Here is a 13,016-nt window from a genome sequence, read left to right on the forward strand (position 1 = left end):
GGCAAGAGTTGGAGTACAAATTGGGAAAGTTACATCCGGAGTGTTACACATCTGCTTCCGTGTCCGCTTCCACAAACTGTCCGATTAGGTTCCCGATTTCCTCAGCCGAGTCTCCGTTCATCATCCCCAGAGGGAGGCCATAGACTCTAACCCATATAGGTATATTATTGAATTCGTAGTCCTCCAGCCTCTTACTTGGGTCGAAATCCTCCACCACTACGAGATCCTTCTCAAACATCCATGGTCCATCCTCAATTGCCTTCCTCTTGCCTGCTCCCTGGTGAAACGTGAAGATAAAGTGATTTTCACATGCCTCCTTGCAGTCAACCCCTCTGATCGGGCACCACACCTTGCCGAGGGATAGCCGGATCGCAGCTGGGTGCACAATCTTCTCCGTCAGTACCTTGCCCACTGCATGATCTCCTGTCCCCTTCCCTTTCTCCTTCATCGAGATTCGAACCTTCACTCCTTTCTTCTCCTCATCCGACAGCTTTAGCCCCTTCAACATCCCTGCTACACCTTCCATGGCGCCGCCCTTCGCACCCCCTTCCCTCCCTCCTAGGTTGGTGCCTGACGCCCGCGTGCCCTAGGGAACACACGGACGGATTGAGTTGTGGATGGTGACCAGCGATCAGTTCGTCCCGCACGGCGGCAGGATCAGATCGCAGCCGATTGGACGACAGCGAGAGGACGGCGGCGTTCGAGGGGAAGGAACCCTAATCGCCTCCGGAAGTTCCGGAGCGAACCAAACCGTCACCCTACGGGACGGACATGGCTTGTTGCGTGGTTGATAGCGTTAAACACAGAATGATTAAGGACCATTAGATTTTGATGATGGATGGATGTGATTGTTTGGATCTACCCCTCTTTTTTTTTATAGTGGTAGTAGATGTACGTGGTTGTTGTTCCCAGGTGTTGTGACGTGTGTCTTTTATCGCTTTTTCCTCGCATATGTTGAGATAGAGGGAGAGTCATTGTATATACTAGATGATAGCCCGCACGTTGTTGTGGAAATCGGTTACAATATACTTTAAAAAATTCTGCGGGGGGCAATATATTTCATTTAGATTTGATTGTATGGAATATAATATTTAGATTAATAACACGTGAACCAAAAGTAAAAGTAGATATGCCTTATTATATTTAATTATGTATGGTTATAAAATATTTGTTGAAAATAAGTAGAATAATAAAGTGAAAAATATTCTTCCATGCATGGTTGCATGTAGTGGTGGGTATTGTTCCATGCATGGTTGTACGTGAGGTGGGCCTTATCTAATTCATAATTGTATGGTGAATTAGTGATGTGACATGCTTAGGTGTTGAGATAAATAAGATAGGCGAAATGAACTTCTTAAGTATATAGAATACTGCTTGTAACATGTGGGCTTTTCTCTTTTTGTGTCTGAGTTTTTTTTCCTTTGATCTAGGTGTTCTTACATGATGCTATTTTTTTTTGTTTTTCTACATTGCTTCTTTTTTTTTGCCAGGGATTCCTACATTGTTTCTTTAAACAAAACTTGCTTCTTTGTACTTATTATTTTGTTCAAACAATTTTTTTGTTTCTCCTTTTTCCTACATCATCTTTTGAATAGTTTGGATTGCTTACCACATGTGTCTCGTGATCATTTCTTATTTTATTTATTTAAGACATTTTTTACAATTCCAACTGTATAAACAGTTATCTTCACACATCATGCACATTAGTGAGATCAAAAGATATGCCAGTAATATTATTTAGCCCTGCATGTATGATTGTAATCTAGCCAAGTCGCTTTCCCTTAAAAAACATGCGAGTACAATGACCAGCTTTTTAAGTACAATGACCAGCTATATTGGCGTTGTAGCCAGGTTCGGCGTTCGTAAAGTGCAGCTTTCTCATTTCTTTTATAATAGGCATCCACTTGCAAAGTTGTCCAAGAACAGCAATACCGTGTAAACTGGAATAGGCCAATAGCCACTTCATGTAGCCATTGCAAACAAGAAGGCGGTGTCATTGCATCTGTATAACAATGTACTCCAGAAGAGAAAATAACAATTTCACGTATCATACAAATTCACCTTATGTGAGAACAACATTCAGGATGTTTCCACAGGAGGATTGTAGGTGACATCTCATCAGTGATCACAATAGCAGGCATCAGTTCTGAAGTGTTCTTGCACACTCAATGAATCTTCGTGCCATGGTGCCTGAAATTCTTCATATAATTCAAACGATAACAATCACCATGTTTCGACAGGTTTTCGCCATCGCATTACCTTCATGCAGTGCAGTAAGGATTCGATCGATGGTGATCACACCCAAACTGCTAGGCTATGCCAACAATGCCTCGTGAATGAGTTTGTTTGCCAGATCCTTTGATAGCCCCATTACACTGTCACTAGAACCAACCTACATGATCAACGAGTTCTTCACATGAGTATAAAATGGAATGTTAGCACCACAAGAAGCAGATAAAAATAGAAACTGACCACTGCTTCAACAAGCGGCAACACCAATGGATGTTCTAGCAGCAGGCCGCCCGCAACCCTAAATACTACCCCCTCATCGATCTAGCAACAAAACGGAGCAAGAGGATGTAGCTCGGTGACATAACAATAATTTCAAAACACGCCTTGTAACAAATTCAAACGAGACCATACCAGGTTCTCAATTATCTCATCTGGTATGTCATGGAAGTACACCTGCAGACATCCACAAATATTACATGTATCAAATCACACCAGGTTGCTTTTGACTATAGCGGAGTTATTGGTAGAATCTGAATGAGCTCATGTTGTACAGGTTCTCCTCCTGAACCAAAACACTCAAGGAAATAGAACTGCAAAGTTTTTTACTATAGATAACGAGGTTCCAGTTTATGCTAGCTAAGTTAACTATAGCTAGATATACATATACCAAAGTTTGCAACACTAAGCAAAGAAACTACAATTGATATTGATTACTGTACATTCTTTCTCTGAAATCAAAAGCTAACGCCAAAGATATAAATCAATAGGCATTGTGACATTGTGAGGAGATACTTCGCTTGCTTAGATGTTCATCTTGCACGAAAGTAGATAGGTTGGAGTTCAATCACACATTAAAATGGGATCACCAATATTCTAACAGGGAAATAAAAGAAGTAGACCAACCTCGCTGCCGACGACCCCCCGCCGGCGGCCCTCCTCCCCCCCCCCCATGGCGACCCCCGACTCGCGCTCCCTCTCCGGCGAGCGCGTCTCCTCTGGGGATGGACGCTGGTTCGACTCGGACGGCGAATCTTCTGCGCGCTCCTACAGCGAAGTCGTCCGCTCTCCTCCGGCTCCTAGGAGCGTCGCCCCCGCTCCGCTTCCCGCGCCTGGCCCCGTGACGGCGACCCCTACCGCGCTGGCCATTCCAGGCCTGCCGCTGCCCCTCCACGCGTCACCACTCCGCCCCCGCCTCCGGCCCCGAGGCAAGCCCCGGCCGCCCAGCCGGCCGCTGCGGCTCCAGCGCGGGTGATCATGGCGCACTCTGCCGAGATGGAGGAGGCTGAGGAGGTACTCCCCCGCGCGCTGGTCGCTACCATCACAGGCAACCGGCCGCGCGTCTCTGCCAGCGACGTCTCCGACCTGTTGTGCAGCATGTTCGAGTTCGAGGTCGGCGACTTCACCGTTCATGCACACCACCCGGAAGACTTCCTTATCATCTTCGGCTCCAGAGCTTCGTTCGACCGCATGCGTGGAGACCACTTCATCGACTGCATGCGATTCACCCTGTCGCTCCGCCCATGGTGCAAGCTCGCTCACGCCGGCTGCGGTGGGTTTGAATTCCGCGTCGAGCTGGAGCTCCGCGGCATCCCTGCCCAGGCCTGGCACATGGCAACGGCGGAGCACATCTTGGGGACGGGCGTCTGGATCGAGCGCCTCCATCCGCGGACACGTTCTCGCGATGACCTCGCCACGTTCCGGCTTGCCGGACGCACACACGACCCAACCGAAATCCTGCGTGCCACCACGCTCGAGATTGTCGAACAGGTCCCCGGCAGCTCCAGCACGTCCTCCCCGACCGTCCGCACCCTCACCTACCCCATCACCATCGCCCTGGTCCGTTCAGAGATCGACCGCGCCTACGCTCGGGCCGTCGAAGCCGCTGGGCGCGACGGGGATGGCAGCGCTGGGGCGGGACGAGGACCCGACACCGAGCCAGGCCCAGACCATGGTCGCCATCGACGCCGCGGCCGCAAGCGCCGCCGCTACGATGCGCAGCCCGCGAGACGCGCAGATGGCATGGCGATGGACTCCTTAGGCTGGCATGGCGACCGCGGCTCGCTCCGGTCGGATGGAGTGGCCATGGCCTCCACTTGGGGATCCCAGAGAGCTACAACGCCACCGTCCGTACGCCGGGCAGAGAGAGAGATACGGCCCTGGCCGGGCATGCATGGGCCGCAACGCCCTCGTCATCGCGCCAGAAAAGGAAAAGCGGGGAATACACAAAGGCCGCTTTTGCCAGAGGGGCCTGTCGCGGGCCCGGAGGGATCCGTTGCTCGCCCCAATGCATGCGCTGATGGTGCCCCATTGGCGGAGAACACCCCAGAGCCCTCCCACACCGCGCCGCCTGTCATGCGTGGGGCTGCCTTGGTGGAGTCAGGCTCTGGCTCGCCCAACCAGAGCCCACGTAGGGATCTGTTCCCTGTCGCCTCTGCCAGCGAGGTGCCAGACTCCCAGCCGCCAGGGCCCCCTTCCTCGGCCACTGACGACTCGACCAGCGAGGTACCAGACTCCCAGCCGCCTGGGCCACCCGCCCCAGCCAATGACGCCCTCTTGTCGGGGCAAAGCGGAGCTTTGCAAGTGTCAGCAACTGGCGGCGTCTTGGAGTCTTCCGCTGATCGGTCGGACGACACGGGCGCGCGCCCCTCGACCCAACCACCACGCCCCCCCCACCCCCGCCAACAACATGCCTCCATGCAACCATAATGGGCCTGAATTAATAATTGGGCCAGCGCCACTGGACGACCAGCCTCTATGGATCCTCCAAAGGCCCACATCGCCAGCGGCCGCCACGGGCCAGGATGAGTCGCCGCCGAGACTCGCATCGCCACTGGCTGGGCCCAATTTGGGCGACCGAGGAACGGTGCCGGCTGACCATGCACTGCCGCGTTCCACTCCAGGTCGATTCGCCTCTCCGCCGGTCACCCTGCGCCGCTCCACGAACCGCGCCAACTCTGGCCGATCTTGGACGCTCGGTGACTTTCTGACGGCCGCCACAAAGCAGATTGGAGCCGTGATGCCCGCGCCAGGGAAAAAGCCACGTCGCCCTCTCAACTTCACCCCACGCCGCGGCCGCTCGGCTCGTGCTGCATCCTCGCCTACGGCGGCGCCACCCACGGCCGAACGGAGGGCGCACGTCCAGATACTGCGGACTCTCGGGATCATTGGCATTGATCAGAAAATCACAGCCGCAGAGATGAAGACGTATGATGGCATCTTCGCCGCGCCTTTCCCGTTCTCCGTCCTGTCAGCCATCGCCGCGCTTGTCGGTCGCGAGCTCCCTGCTGAGCTTCCCTCCCCGGTGATCTCCACGGGCAGCGCTGCGGCTTGCGAGTCTTAGCGCTAGCCGCACCTCTTTCTTTCCCGTCGACCATTCCTGTTATGGATCACGGCCCAAAGATTGTGGTTTGGAACGTTCGTGGCTTGAACACTCGCGCTAGGCGGTTCGCCATTAGATCGCTGATTGACACCACCGGTGCAGCCATTGTTTGCCTTCAGGAAACAAAGATGGCCCTTATTTGCTCGTCGGTGATTCTTGACACACTAGGCTCTGAGTTTGATGGCTATGTCTAACTCCCCGCGAACGGCACCCGAGGCGGCATCCTCCTAGCCTGGAAAAGTAAGGCCATGAATATCACGGACCCGGAGTTCTCTGTGAACACGCTTACAGCCAAAGTTGCCATGGGTTCGGCCACCTCGTGGTGGTTGACGGTGGTCTACGGGCCGCAGGACGACGCCGCTAAAATCGCGTTCCTCCAGGAGCTGCGCGACATCCACAGTGCCTGCCATGGACCATGGATGCTTTGCGGGGATTTCAACCTAATCTACCGCGACGAGGACAAGAGCAACGGCAATCTGAATAGGCGCATGATGGGGAGATTCCGTAGAGTCCTTAGCGACCTAACGTTGAAGGAGGTTTACCTCAACGGCCGCCGGTACACCTGGTCGAACGAGCAGTCCCCGCCTACCCTGGTGCATCTTGATCGAGTGTTCTGCACCCCTGACTGGGAGGACGCCCACGACGCCTGCAACCTTACATGCCTGGCCTCGGTGGTCTCAGACCACAGCCCGTTGCTGTTAGATTGTACCCCAGTGCCGGCTACGTATCGCCGATTCCACTTTGAGGACATATGGCTGCGCATGGATGGCTTTCATGAGGCGGTGACTGAGGCCTGGAGTTCTGTCCACGACGCTGACCCCTTCCGTCGCTTGATGATCCGCATGCAAGCCACAGCCCGCAAGCTAACGAGCTGGAGCTCCCGATCCATTGGGAACATCAGAGATAGGATGGCCATCTCGCGTGAGCTCATCTCGCGCTTCGACAAGGCCCAGGAAGACCGAATGTTGACACCACATGAAGATTGGCTCCACAAACAGCTAAAGATCTCCTATCTTGGGCTGGCATCCATGGAACGTACCTTCGCCCGCCAACGCGCTCGCGTTGCCAATTTAAAGGACGGCGACGCCAACACCAATTTCTTCCACCGGCAATGCTCGTTTCGCCGGCAGAAGAACAGGATCTCTAGCCTCACCATGGACGGCCAGGTCATATCCGAGCAGGGGAGCATGGCAGAGGCAGCATTCAAACACTATGACGCGCTCCTGGGCACAGCCACCAACAGAGATTGCTCGCTGGACCTGTCTACGCTTATCACTCCCAGTGAGCTTGACGACCTCGACGCTCCCTTCTGCGCTGAGGAAATCTGGGAGGCTATCAAACGCCTACCCGCGCACAAAGCACCAGGACCCGACGGCTTCACCGCAGAATTCCTGCGAGCTTGTTGGAGCACGGTTCGACAAGATTTTGTTGACGTCTTCCAGAAGCTCTACAACATGAGAGGCCGTGGCTTCTGCAGCCTCAACCAGGCACTCATCATCCTGCTCCCGAAGCGCGCGGACGCCAGCTCGCTCAACGACTACCGGCCCATCAGCCTCATACACCTGGTGGCCAAGATCTTCGCCAAAGTCCTTTCTTTGCGCCTCGCCCCTAAGCTGGACCGCCTTGTCAGCCCGTGCCAAAACGCATTCATCACCGGCAGAAGTTTGCATGACAACTTCATCCTAGTCAAACAATCAGCTCGACTACTACACCAGCTGGGTGCCCCGCGAGTGCTGCTCAAACTGGACCTCACACGCGCCTTTGATTCCCTGGCCTGGCCCTTCCTTTTTGAGGTACTACGCCAACATGGATTCGGAAACAGATTCTTGGAGTGGATCGCTATCCTCCTCTCTTCGGCGAGCACGCGTGTCCTGATGAATGGCGAGCCAGGCCCGCCTATTTGGCACCTACAGGGACTCCGCCAGGGGGACCCAATGTCCCCACAACTGTTCGTCCTCGCCGTCGACACCTTGGGAAGGCTCATCAAGCGCGCGATCGACCTCGGCATTATGGCCCAGCTGCACCCTAGGCGCTCGATCCCAGCAGTATCCCTATACGCGGACGACGTGGTGCTCTTTTGCCACTGTACGTCGAGCGACATCATGGCTATGCGGGAGATTTTGGAGCTCTTTGGCCACGCCTCTGGCCTGCGTGTGAACTACACTAAGAGCTCAGCCTCGCTGCTGCACTGTGACATGGATGAGGCCACAGGCGTGCTTGTACACCTCGGCTGCCCCATTGCTGAGCTACCGATCACCTACCTCGGGATCCCCCTCACGATACGGCGGCCCACTGCTGCCCAGCTACAGCCGCTAGTTGATGGGATCGCTGGAAGGCTCCCTACCTGGAAGGCTGATCTGATGACCAAGCCTGGGCGCCTCGCACTTGTCAAATCTGTTCTGGGTGCCATTCCAGTACACCAGCTCCTCGCCTTTGCACCACCAAAAAAGACTCTGCGCCAAATTGAGAAGATCCAGCGTGGCTTTCTTTGGGCCGGTCGCGCTGCAGCTAACGGGGGTCACTGTCATGTCAACTGGCGACGCATCTGCCGGCCCACCTCACTTGGTGGACTCGGAGTCCAGGACCTCGAGCGCGCTGGCCTCGCCCTGAGACTACGATGGCTCTGGTACTCCCGCACTAATCATGAGCGCGTGTGGCATGGCCTGGACCTGCAGTTCTCTGCCGAGGAGAGAGCACTCTTCTTTGCCTCCACCACGATGACCATTGGAAATGGCCAGACTGCTCTTTTCTGGGAGGACCGCTGGATAAATGGGCAGTCCATCAATCAAATGGCCCCAGCCCTGTACAACTGCGTCCCCAAGTGCCGCCGCAAGACTCGAACCGTCGCTCAAGGTATACAGGGCAACAGCTGGGCGAGCGACATACAGGGGACTATAGGGATCAACGAGATTGGCCAATATGTGCAAGTCTGGCAGGCGATTGAGCACTTCTTACTCTCGGATGCCCCTGACCAGCTTGTCTGGAAGTGGACTACCTCTGGCACCTATACAGCACGCTCCTGCTACCTTGCCACTTTCCAAGGATCCACAACTTGCTTCTCCTGGAAGCTCATCTGGAAAAGCTGGGCGCCGCCACGTGTCAAATTTTTCCACTGGCTAGCCAACCTTGATAGGTGCTGGACTGCGGACCGCCTCGCCCGTCGTGGCCTCCAGCACCAGCCCCGGTGCCCGCTTTGCGACCAGGCGCCAGAGACGATGCGACACCTGCTCCTGGAGTGCGCTTTCGCCAAGCAAACCTGGCATGAGATCCTAGCTTGGCTAAGGATGACAATCGCAGGGCCAAATCAGGAGGAGACTCTCATGGACTGGTGGCTCCACGCCAAGCAAAACACGCCTACACCGATGCGCAAGGGTCTCGCCTCCATTGCCCTCCTGACGCCATGGATGATTTGGAAGCAGCGCAACGAATGCATCTTCGACAATGCCCAACCTCTTGTCCCAGTCCTGGTCTCTAGGATCAAGGACGAGGCCGAGCAATGGGCACGAGCTGGTGCTCGTGGCTTACGGGTCATCTTACCCACCACCTGGGATGTACACTAGTTTCTTCTGCTCCGGCATGAACTTTGCCTCTTAGGAGGATTGTAAATAACTCTCTATCTTACCAATGCAATGAAACGCAAGTCCTCTGCGTTTTCCCGGAAAAAAAAATATTCTAACAGGAATTAATTTGATGGATTAGTTAGAAGAGTGCTCTACCTCAGCTTTGTCTAAACTGCCAAGCTTCTTGCCAGTTGTAAGATTAGTTACAACCACACCACCCACAGTTGACACATGCCCACCAGAATAACCTGGTAAATATAGTGGTTCAACTAATAAATACATATACACAAAGGGCAATCAGAGACAATGTGCCTGGACAACGGGCATTGGACAAAACCTTTCAGGAATTGGCGTGCTTCTTCTTTGCTGCTTGGCTTTTCTCTAATAATCCCTTCATGGACAACCACCTAAAAGTCAACTACCATTCAGTATGTAATATAAATATATAATGCAAAGACTGACAATTTAGTAAAACCATAGATGAGGTACATATGTTCAACCACACAATCCTAAAGCCCGTAAAAGAAAGAAAACATCCCTAAGAGAATGTGAACACATGACCTAGTTAGATTATGCATCATTACCATTGAACTTAACTTTACACTGCTAAATAACGCATCTATCAATAGATTATTCCTTCACTAGCCAAATGCTCCATTATAAATAGAAAAGTATAACAGATCATGTTGAGACATTATTGCCAGCTTAGCTCACTCTGCCTCTCTGGTATGCGCATCTGCGTTCCATGTAGGCTGCTGAGACACCTATGGGTTATGATCTGCATAATCCCCATCTCTTTTTGCTAGAACTTTCCCAAGACATGGTCAAGTAAATCTCGCCTCACCAAGTTCATTTATGAGATAGTCAAGTGAAATTATTTAGATTACTTCCTCTAAACTGAGAACTTATCCATCAGTGGAGTTAAACAATCGAGAAGCAAAGTACAATCCAATTAAATCTTGAGTAGCAACCAATGTTCAATTCAAACTAATGAGATATGAATCTAGCCAAAACAGTCTCTAAATAAATAAAAAAGATAATGCATAAATGAACTTGTCAATGTTGTCGCGAGCCTAGGATACAGCAGATTTAGGTCAATAAAGTTGAGTGGTGTTAAGTACATAAGTACATGTGTTGTTTAACTAGCAGCGTTCCCCCAAAAAGAGGAAGAAAAAAATGATGAACCAGATTGAAGGAGGAGAAGAAATACAATATCATAATTCTCTAATTAAACTGACGATTATTACACGAAGGACTTTTCCCTACTAAATTTTCAATATGACAGGTCTTATTTTTAAAAAACTTTACGAACTAAAAATTATATATCTAAAACTGAAAAGAAGTATTGAGTACACCATTTGCATTTGGTGATATCACATTAGCGTATATGTATGCATATGGAATGACCATCCTCATGCTACCAGAAGTAGCCAACATTAATGTAGAATCCATGGAACTTCAAGTTATGTAAAGAACAAAGAGAAGCCACAATGTGGCATAGACATAATTACAACATAAATATGTATTATAGATATACCATCCAAGTTCTGTATAAACCAGTAGCACATAGGTAACTGACACATACTATGTCAGAGGTGATCAGGAGTGTTGGTTGGTCGCCTTCCTTCTGGTAATCGGAAATGTTCATTCTAGACATGATAGCATCAGCCTGAAATATGCATAAAATGGTTAATTCCAGTAAGGAAAGAAAATGTCAGAACATAAACAAAATCTATGCAGAAGATCAACGCTTGCTCTTGATATTTATGACTAGAAATCCAGCATTTCCTTTTCTTTTTGAGATTAAAATGTAGCAGTGTGGGCCCATAGACCGGGGCAACAGGGCCATCACCCTGAGCCCGTGAGACGCAGGGGCCTCGGCCCAGGTAATACTTTTATAGTAGTACTAGTATAGTCTTACCATAGGCCCAAGAAAGTGATCTTTTGTGGAGCTACATTGTTTCCTTACCATCATGAATTCATGATGTAGTTCTCTTGATCGATAAACAGTTTGAGTGTCAGTTTTAGAGTTCAAAGATCATCGATGTATGCTATGTACTGGATATTTGCTGTTGCTTTTGAAATACACAATATTTCAAGTTTTTGTGTGTCAACAGGGCCCCTTGGTGTCGTCTTTTGCCCCTGGGCCCGGCATATTTGTCGGCTGGCCCTGAAAGGTAGATAAATGGATATGAACAGACCACCAGGCACATACACATGTGGAACCCAGCAGGAATTCACCAATTATTTTTATTTCTATTTATACTCCAATGATAAGTGTATAACTAAATTAAAACTGACAATAATATAACTCTAGGATTATCTGCATATCTCATTGAAGCTACCATGGTTTCTTTAGTTAAAGTACTGTGGCCCAATAAGCTTATCCAGATATTGATTAGCAACATAAATTCTTCACATTCTTCAGAAAGCGAAAAATACACTAATGTTTGTGACAGCAATGCAGTCTTTTTAAAGAACAAGCAACGCAATTGCTACTTAACTGTAGAAGGTAGTATCACAGCGGAAACTAATCTAAAGCCACTCTCATGCTAAGAATGAAGCTTTCCTTTTCTAAAGAAAAAAACAAAGAATGAAGCTGAGACGCAACAGGAACTAGAAACCATTTTTGTTACGAATAGAAGAGAAAAATGGGGAAAGATTCTACCTTGGCCTCCGCAAGAAGCATGACTAGCTCATCCGGATCCTCCCTTCTTATGCTCCTCTCGTCGATGTCCGCGGTCTGAAACCATGAAACCCAATCCAATCAAGGAATAGCTCCAAGAAAATTTAAGGGAAAAAAGAAAAACTATAAATGACAGCCCAACCCACCATGACTTGGAACTCGAACCCCATCTCGTTCAGGATGTTCTTCCTGGCCACTGACGAAGACCCCAGGATCAACTGGGACAATTTCATTCAACACAGGTCACGCACTCAGACTAGCGGTGAACCTAACGAAAGGGCTTGTTAACCGTGAGCCGGACCTTGAATGGCTGGGGGTTCGCGGTGGGGGAGGAGGATGTGGCCATTGGGGTCATGCCGGAGAGAAGGCGGGCTTCAGAGTGGCGGCGCGGAGGGGAGAGGAGGCGCTTGGTTCCGAGAAGATGCGCCGGCCGCTGTTGAAGACGGGGTGCGGCGGCCGCATATGGCGCCACCGGGCATAGGAGATTGCAGGGACGGTGGGAAGATTGCATTTTTCTCTGTCCAGTCAGTAATAAATTCAACGTGGAAGAAAGAAATTTTGTACGCGACATTTTGATTCTGTCGCATATGAAAGAAGTCCCATATACGAGTATGACCTAAAACTGGGTATTTATCTCTGAGGTCTCCAAAATGAGCCCAAACATCCCTACTCAAATTAGAGCATCTTTAACCGAACGCATAAATTATAGTCCGTTAAACTGACTCTCAAGTTTTAAGTGATTCCTCTTCGACTCCTAAAAGCATCTTCAATAAAAGTGCCGGCGAAGAAGAAGGCTCCCGCAGCCAAACCACATGGTGGCGGCTCGAAGTAGCCGCCGCGCGACCTTGCCGTGGTTTCGTCCCAGGCGAAGAAGATAAAGGCGGCCGCGGCTGGTGCTGGTGCTTCGTTGCTGTCGTCGCCTGGAGTTGCTGTTGCTGATACAGTTGGCGCGCCTCCTCCTGCACCACCTCACGTCCCGACCGTGGAGAAGGAGCCGTCGACGCCTGCCGCCACCGTCTTCAACTTTTTCGATGAAATGTCACAAAGGTATAACGAATTCTTCTTCTTTTTTACTGTTCTTTTCTCATGTTGGTATCAATAGAATGTGAGATTGTGTGTGTGCATTTATAGTGTTGATAATGATACATTTATGCACTTG

General features: G+C 50.7%; 1 protein-coding gene across 3 annotated transcripts; it reads right to left on the reverse strand.

Moving 5' to 3' along the window:
* Positions 1-1,859: 1,859 nt before the first annotated feature.
* On the reverse strand, positions 1,860-12,445 carry LOC125556536 (7-methyl-GTP pyrophosphatase-like). Of its 3 annotated transcripts, XR_007305125.1 has the most exons (10): positions 12,159-12,420; positions 12,004-12,075; positions 11,840-11,914; positions 10,709-10,840; positions 9,509-9,578; positions 9,328-9,419; positions 2,644-2,685; positions 2,473-2,553; positions 2,260-2,392; positions 1,860-2,190 (listed from the first exon to the last, which is right to left on the reverse strand). XR_007305125.1 is itself a non-coding variant. In XM_048719263.1 (9 exons), exons 1-9 carry the CDS (start codon positions 12,426-12,428, stop codon positions 2,315-2,317), a joined length of 864 nt encoding a protein of 287 aa, XP_048575220.1. In that variant the 5' UTR covers positions 12,429-12,445; the 3' UTR covers positions 1,860-2,314. The 3 variants fall into 3 exon arrangements, 2 of the variants coding, with proteins under 2 accessions (XP_048575220.1, XP_048575211.1); XM_048719263.1 differs by having other exon boundaries at positions 1,860-2,392; positions 10,757-10,840; positions 12,159-12,445; XM_048719254.1 differs by having other exon boundaries at positions 1,860-2,392; positions 12,159-12,419.
* Between the last annotated feature and the right edge of the window lie 571 nt (positions 12,446-13,016).

The sequence above is a fragment of the Triticum urartu genome, chromosome 1 (assembly GCF_003073215.2).
Source record: "Triticum urartu cultivar G1812 chromosome 1, Tu2.1, whole genome shotgun sequence".
NCBI lineage: Eukaryota > Viridiplantae > Streptophyta > Magnoliopsida > Poales > Poaceae > Triticum > Triticum urartu.